Below are 8,340 nucleotides of genomic sequence, written 5' to 3'. Positions count from 1 at the left end.
CTGAGGTTTTCAGGCACAGTGTGGGTAGCAAACGATGTCAAGAGGAACAGCGTGTGAATGGTGCAGGCAATTTGGCGAAAGACCGGATATGGTGACGAATGAGCCACGTAGACACGTTCGTCCGACTGCAGTCACGCCAGTGAACATCGCAGGAGTTGGGCAAGCCATCCTCGAGAACAGTTCGGGGCATTGCAGCCCAGCGTAATATTAGTGTCGGCAGTATGGAGACAGTCATTCACGAGCACTTAGTGTTCCGTAAAGTCTGACCAGAAGAGAGCGTGCATGACAGTCTCTGGGCAGCTGCTGAACCGGTCACAATATTTCATGAAACCCGGATGCATCATCCCCCACCCCCCCAGAGACAAAAAGAAGCAGCATGGAACGGCGACATAAGGGTTCCCCGCCACCAAAGAAAAGCAAGATGCTGGGAAGTCCATGGGAAGTGTCTTCTGGGAAATCCATGTGGATTTCTTGGAGCAAGGGATTAATGCCCAATACTACTCCATGTTGATAAAGGGTGTCGTGCGAAACTTAATTCGCGAGGGAAGGCCTGGGATGTTGTTCGGAAGGGTCATTCTACATGACAATGCCCAGCCCCGCACGGCGAATTTGACGTCAGCAAAGGCCTGTCCGAAATGCGCTGGGCGGTTTTGCCCCATGCCTCTTAGGAGTCTAGATTTAGCCCCAAGCGATTGCCATTTGTTTGGGCGCCTTAAAGGACACCTTTGAGGAAAGACGTTCCGCACAGATGAAGCTCTCCAGAAAGATGTCCAGCAGTGGCTACGATCGCAACCCATCTTTTCCTACGCCATAGAGTTGAAACAGCGCTGGCACCGGCATCTTGATGCGCACGGCGAAGAAAAACTGACGTAGTCGTTAAAAGTCTGTCAACCCTGAACGACCCTTGCAGTTATGTCCAACCTGAAGACGGCATCTAGAGCTCCGCGTCCGCATTGCATTGAACCATCGAGGTAATTATTGTTGAGACAAATATGCGTAGAGAACACGCTGGACAACCTTGCAAAAGATGCGCCGGCAATGCTGGAGCGTCGATCCACGCGTTCTAGGGACACGACATGCAACATACGACAAATACGCGGAATATGTGTGGCAGCGACATATATTTGCGATTTTTCTGATCCGGTACGTAGTAAAACAGGACACGTATATGGCTCACATCCCATATTCAAAGCGTTCAGTCTCTTCCAGCCGCTTCTTTTTAACCTTCGCTTTGTTCTTCACGGACATTTGATCGGCGATGGAAGGCCGCGTGGTGTCCACAGCCTCGCTCGGAATACGACTTCCGCCGGGTAGCGTCTCGGGTAGTGCGAACAATTCTTTCTTCAGAACTTCTTTCTTTTCCGTGGCTGCTTCCGACCCTAGCGAAGAATCTCTCATTGTGCGTCTGGACCAGCTTTCTTGTATTATCTAAGGAAAGAAAACAAGCTGGGTAATCAGACAGCATATTATACGCCTTTCCCTGCATCGCGCCCGGTGTCTAGAAACCCTTATTTTGCTGCTCTGAGAGATGCCCGTTCAATCAACGCCTTCTGGACTCCAAAGTCTATTAGATTTGCAGCACTCACTACACTGTGGGCCTGCAGTGTTGGCTCAAGACAATTCAAGTGCAGCTTCGACACTAGCGAACCGGCAAACGAATGAGCCAGTACAGAAGCAGTGTTGTCTGCTTCTTGTCGTCTGCTTCTGCTTCGCTTCGTTCTTCTGCTTGTCTGCTTCATTGTCGTCTGCTGCCGACATGCAAAACTAACAACGCCACCTAGATACGGTAGGCTAGTGGCTGCCCAAGCAACTAATTGCTACGTACGCTGAAGCGCGGTCGTCATGGGTGTCATTTTAGTGATCAGGCTTTGCTTAGAGGTAGAGGTAGTGGTGGTGGCGGGGTGCAGTCTAATCCCGAAGAAGCTCGCTTAGCAACAAACATATCTTACCTTGAGCCGAATATCGGTATCGCTTCCCAGTTTACTTGCACGGCGGCTGCCGAAGGATTCCTGTTGAAGAGCCTCGAAGCTCGAAGCGTAGTCTTCCCTGGTGTGTTGGCCAGAGACCCCGTGGACTGCGAACGTAGATGGCATCCGCGCTGGAATCGCGATAAGCGGGGATCCGAAATCAGCGCTGCTGTCCAGGTCACCGCGCTTTTGCCACCACTGGTTGGCCGCGCTGTACTGTGCGGATGTGCTGCTGGCCAGGTTGGACTCTTCGCGGATCTCCTCGGGAACCTCCTTGATCCGATGCCGTCTCGGCGGCTGACAAGACGACGCAGCCAGGCTGGAGGGTCGCGACGCAAGCGTCGTCCATTCCCACGGAGGTGGTCCGAAGTCCTGTCTGCTGGAGCGCTCGCTAGAAGGGATGTAGGCCACGTCGTACGTGTCGTCACGAATGAAGACCAAGTACTTGTAGTAGACGAAGTAGAGGATTGTTATCTGAAAAGGTATGGAGGAGGAAGGATGCGAGTTTTCAGTTGCCAAGCAGATAATGCGTAAGGAGGCGGTGCTTCTCTCACAGCTGAACCTGGTGAAGAACGCAACATGCATAAGGACAGCGTTCAACTAGCAACTGATTTATTCATATAAAAAATTTATTCGGATAAAAAAAAAACTCCAGTCAGGAAAGCCCTGGGCAACAAGGGCAACATCTAGCGGTTACAGGTTCACTGGCCTATAACTCATTGTTGGCCACCACTAGAGGTTGCCTTTGGTGCCTAGGACCTTCCTGACTATCAGTTGCTAGTCGAACACTGTCTGTCGTCCTTGGCCCTTTGTTGCGTTCTTCCATCGTGTTCAGTCCCAACCAACATGATCTACATCTTCTTGCGTTCTCTCACAGGATCCCACTACTGCTGTAAGGCTATTGTCTTCGCCGTTCAAGTTTCGGGGAATAACCGCAAAATCTTAACGTGGCATTTGTGCCGACAGAGCGTTTATCGCTTCTAGAGAGCTGGTGCTTGGTACTCTGGTCCAACCTATGGCCATTTATGATTCAAAGTCCCCACATTTAGCGTTCAATAGCAGAGCCGTGGAGACTGCCTTTCAGTCGGACGTTCAAATATTCCTGTTAACATCACAATGACTAATGAGCTACAAACCATAGTGGATACGGTGTAAGCATGCATATGACATCGTGTGGCACCAGCTTGGTGGAAACCTGACTAAGCTAAGCTTATAGCGTAGCGGTTGTTGCCTGCTCAGTTCTGCAACACTGTAGTTTAGTAATTACTGTAATTTAGTGAATACATAACCTCGCTACAAGTATGCGAAATATTGCGAAGTACGCGAAAATTGCGAGAGCTTGTGAAAATGGGTAGGCTACCAGAAAAGTTGCGACGGGACAAAGCAAATCGGGACAAGCGCTGATCTCTGCTGTGTCCCGTTACTTCGCTCTCAGTTCGTAACCCACACTTGACTGGGTAGACTACATAATGAACTACAATTTAAAAAATAATAATAATAAACACCCGAGTTGTATCTGAGGAAGGCCATTTAAAGAAGGCTTCCTGGCATAGCACAAGTGTTATGCTAGGAAGCTTACTTTAGACACCTTGTTATATGTATACCGCATGCGTACCTTAAAGATGGCGAGGACTGTGTAGAAGAGGATAAGGTGCGCAAATAACCGCACCTGCACACAAGTTTTTCGTTAGTAGTCTCGACACAAAACGACGAACGAAGACTATTTACCCCTTCTTCGGGTGCTGCGATGGTGCTGTTGGGATAAGCAGTTCCATTCAAACTGGCAACGGGATCCAATGCTGTAACGTCTTTACGTAACTGCAGGAACAGACTACGTTATATAACATATGCTACCGTTCGTTGTAGAGATACTGCATTGATACTGGGGTCAGTGTAGATGAGACGGTACGGAAGTTTTTCAAGGGATACTCCACGAAATTTTTCCCTTAAGACAATTTGTTGTTGATCGCGTGGTGTGCACTACTTACACGGATGTCGAGCGTCACAGCTTCCACGCATGCGTTGACGTAATGCAAGCAAGCGGCGAAAGCATTCCAAGTGATGAACAACACCAGAAGTGTGCTAGTATCCTAAAAATTACAAAAAACAAAAAAAAAAACAAAAAAGAAACGCAAGTCAGAACTTCTCACACGTTCCGCGGCAAGTGCTCTACAGCGTGCTTCGCAAATACTTCAACAGGACAAGTAGAAAAATAAACAGCAGAGGAATGTGTCAAAGGGACGGGTCACTCACCCATTGGCACCTATCTTTGATGACTAATGAATCTTTCTTCTGCAAAAAGCGAAATAAATGATAGATAAAATAAAATACTCTTACTTAATCTTAGCATTAGTACCCCGCGCACATTTCTTACAATGGACTGCAAAATTTGTCCGCAGGGTTCTCATCGTTTAACAAAACGGACAGCATGGACACAGATTTGCACTTAGTTTTCGTTTCCGTGCTACCCGTGCTACCTCTAGCGCGCTTCTCGAATCCAATCCAATCCAAGTCGCTAGTATCCGAGGCAGAAGCGGCGCAAACATCGGACACAGGCGCGAAGCAGAAACAGGATTTATAGATATAGCTACCTTAATGAAAAGCAAGGGAAGTTGTGGGTGACACAGATAACGCCACCGGTTAAAAGAATGTAATTTGTCGACGCGTTGTTCAATCATGCGTTGACGCCATCTTGTGAGACACGTAACGGATTGGCTCCTTGTTTCCTTCAGACAAGGGAACGGACTTCATCTGCTGTGCAAAAACAACCAGTGACAGAGGTCGCCTCGTCGTTCAGGTACGGTGTCACGTCACGTTCTCATACAACTGTTACGAATGCTTTGAAATCGGGGAAGTCATTCTGCTTTTACTAATGAAGCTTATAGGTCTGTTACAACCAGCAGGTAGAAGAGTCACCGGCTTCGTGGGAATTTTGTACTTAACCGTTTTTTTTTCTTGCCGTCATCGCGTTTATCTGCATATAGAGTTCATTCGCTGACGTTACCCCTCCGAAAAGGCGAAATCGCCGCCCTGATGTTGGTCCCTCGAAGTTTGGTTTCGGTTTGCATTCGCTGGCACATGCTATTTAGAGCGTTATTAACGTTGAAAACATTGAAATTACTTTGATTGTGGTACAAATAACGTTCTCACAGTACAGTAGCTTCGAAACGGCAGCAAATGTACGGTGAATGCGATGAGGGGTAAGACCTGGACTGTCAAAACCTGAGGACCTACACACTATGGCGGCAAATTTGCTAGCCACAGTGGCGCTCCCCTGGCGTCATATAAATAAACCCTATTGGAAACGCAATACTCACGCATGAAATGGCCGCGAACAATAGGAGGTCAGTGGTGGCATTCGTAGCACTTTCCACGATGTACACCATATCGAATATGAAACTGGATGCTGAAAGATCAAAGTTACCTACGTGACATAAAAGCAGTCATGGTGTTGATACGCAATATGTTGGTACGTTGATATGTTGATACGCAAATGAACCGAAACCGTGGCGACCGGGAGCACAGGGCTCATTTCACGTCAGAGGGCCACTTGCTTTGGAGCAGGGAGTTGATCGGAGGAGGGTGCTGATCTGATGGCCGGATCAATCGCTTTCCGGCCCAGATAAGCATGCGTCGTCGAAAGTGATGCGGTTCTAAAGAGCGCACCCAAGCAGGTCAATGTACTGAAAGTCGAGTGCAGTGGGGGTGGCCGTGCAGGTGAAACTAAAGAACATTGATGAGACATATACCGTCCACCCCCCATTGCACTCGACATTCAGTACATTGTGCTGCTTGGACAGTTTCGGTTTCGGCTCATTAGCATATCAAACATTCAGATATGGATATTTTGCGGCACGCGCTCTTTACTGGCTTTGGAAAAGATAACTGGGCTTTCAACGAGGATTATCTTGGAGTCACTAGATTGGTCTCTCTTTCTGCTATCTCGCTTTTCCACGAAATTTCCTAATTAGTTATTTTTTTTTTAAATGAATTTTAGGCAAGTAGTCATCTTGTAGTTACGTATTCTCTTTGAGAGGAGGACCTCCTGGCGGTATAACTCAACTGAAAAAAACGACAGTTATATGCTGCCTATCATGGCTTTTTTTATTTAAAAAATCAAATTGATAAAAAAAGAACGCACTGTATGTTTAATGGCTGCACTTTGTAAATAGTAGTTATCCGGATGCCCTCTCGAAATCTCAGTCTTTTAAAAAGCGATAAAAACCGGGCTGTTTGGTGGTACATCCTAAAAGCGATAAGCGATGGAGCCTCCCCCAAGGTTTTTATCACTGTGTTCGTTACATTCAATAGATAGTTGTAGCAGACCGTTGATAACGTGGCTTGCGTCGAACCGTATCAACCGGAACCAATCAGTGGGTAAGATTCTGAGTCACGCACCACTGCGATTGGTTCCGATAGGCACGATAACCTTATCGACGGTATACTAAAACTCACTATTGTTGAAAAAACAGTGCTTCGCCTGTTTTGTCTGTTTCCCCTGCACCGGGGTTTTATCGCTCTTTTATTTTAAAACATTTTTTTTAGGGGGATGGGACAGTCGAAATTAGCCCTCTGGCGTAGATGTTATGAAACAGCAATGCGATGGACGTACCGTCCAATGTACTTAGAAACCACAATAAGGGACTTTCTCAGCGTCACCCACACCCCCGAGAATTTTATAATCCCGGCCCCCCTCTGTGACGGGGGACTTAACGACGCCCCTTGGCCTCCACCTTGAGCTACAAATTTCATTGATAAACTGGAACACAAATGGTGATCGACTTACGTTCATTCTTTCTTATCAGATATCCACCCATGTTATATCCGGTACCGTAGACAACGGCGCAGGCACAGTTCCAGCACTGCACAGAACACACGAGCTACGGAATCCATGCACTAGTACAGTAAGAGATATCGTTATCACACGCTGGGGCGGCTGAAGGGGGGTTACAGGGGTTACTGTAGATCCCCTGAATTTACGAAGAGGGCGAAAAATTTCCATGGAGGTGAGGCGTTGTTATCTCAGGTGCCGCAAGCTAATAAAATGCAATAAACCCTTTTGCTTTGCCGTTTTGGGACCCGGGCATGAATTTGTGGTGGCGGTGTGGGACTAGAGGGGGGGGGGGGGGGGGGCGCCGGTCGGAATCTGGGGTCCCCTTGAATTGAGGACGTTGCGCCGCCCCTGATCACACTTATAAATTAATGATAATAAGATAACTTACAAAGCAGCCGCTGGTGACATACAAGAGGCAGGGTCTGGACATGGCTAACAGTCACACGGTGCAAACCGGCCAACGTCCTCAGTGACATTCAAACTTCGGTATACGTGGTCATCTTCTTCACGTGGTTCGGGTCGCGAGGTATCGTTCACGTTAATTTCTTCTTCTTTCTTCTTCTTCTTCTTCTCCCCAGGAAGATGGCCGCGATCCGCAAGGGAGATTGGCCAGGGCTAATTCAGTATGATATGAGTGTGACAGTGACACTAAGGGCTAGAACCGGTTGGAGCCGGCAACGAATGACCGCCGGCTCTTTAAAATGTCGTCACAGACCCGAGGTTGGATTTTAACTGCACTTTTTGTGCTTTTAGATCGAAAACAAACTTGGATCCCGCAAAAGCTTTGGATGGATTTTTGCAACCGAGAATCAGCGTGAAACGCTTCCAGTGTTTCGGAAATATGCTAATTATTCATAATTTGTGGGTCTAATGTTGCCAGGAAGCTGTTATCGTCAGTGAACCCACAATGCCCCCCCCCTCCCCCGTCGGTTAATTCAACCCAGCCAAGGGTTCTTGAAGGTGCACTCAAAGCTCAGCACTCAAATATGTTGCTATCAGGGGGCGGATTCAGACCCTCACTTCGGCGGTGTGTGTGTGTGTGTGGGGGGGGGGGGTGCAGTGTCTTTGTCGAAGCGCGTAGAGGGGCAGCGGAGGAGAGGAAATGTAATACTTAACTTGATGACTCGGAGGGGCGATCGCCCCCTCCGCTCTCTCGATCCGCCACTGGTATGATATATTTCTGCAGTTCACCTTGCATATTCTTCTTCATCACTCAACCTAAACGTGCCAACCGCCTATCCTGGCACTGTGAAATAAATCACAGTCAGAAAAAGAAGAAGAAAGAAGAGAATCACGTCTGAATGAACATCACAAGAGATCATCACATCAGAGCGAACGAAAATACATAAACTCCACACTGCCATCTTTGATGTTTGGTAGCTGTTGACGGGGTCTCCCCTCCACTCGTCCCCGTAAACCAAAGCTGATGTGACCATTCGTCAACATTCGTCAACATTTTCCGAAGCCTCCCCTCTCGGAACAAATCTAACCCAACCGCACATATCGCTCATCATCTGCATATATATAGGGTACCTCGTA

The 8,340-nt window shown here is 47.8% G+C and overlaps 1 protein-coding gene across 3 annotated transcripts; it reads right to left on the bottom strand.

Annotated features, from left to right (window-relative positions):
* Nucleotides 1-1,104: 1,104 nt before the first annotated feature.
* On the bottom strand, nt 1,105-7,305 carry LOC135398322 (uncharacterized). Of its 3 annotated transcripts, XM_064629738.1 has the most exons (9): nt 7,190-7,305; nt 6,754-6,829; nt 5,285-5,373; nt 4,221-4,259; nt 3,956-4,057; nt 3,696-3,785; nt 3,583-3,636; nt 1,950-2,441; nt 1,105-1,428 (listed from the first exon to the last, which is right to left on the bottom strand). In XM_064629738.1, exons 1-9 carry the CDS (start codon nt 7,229-7,231, stop codon nt 1,174-1,176), a joined length of 1,239 nt encoding a protein of 412 aa, XP_064485808.1. In that variant the 5' UTR covers nt 7,232-7,305; the 3' UTR covers nt 1,105-1,173. The 3 variants fall into 3 exon arrangements, with proteins under 3 accessions (XP_064485808.1, XP_064485810.1, XP_064485809.1); XM_064629740.1 differs by lacking the exon at nt 3,583-3,636; XM_064629739.1 differs by lacking the exon at nt 6,754-6,829.
* Between the last annotated feature and the right edge of the window lie 1,035 nt (nt 7,306-8,340).

Source organism: Ornithodoros turicata, chromosome 6 (assembly GCF_037126465.1).
Source record: "Ornithodoros turicata isolate Travis chromosome 6, ASM3712646v1, whole genome shotgun sequence".
Taxonomy (NCBI): domain Eukaryota; kingdom Metazoa; phylum Arthropoda; class Arachnida; order Ixodida; family Argasidae; genus Ornithodoros; species Ornithodoros turicata.
This window is presented reverse-complemented; position numbering and strand designations above follow the sequence as displayed.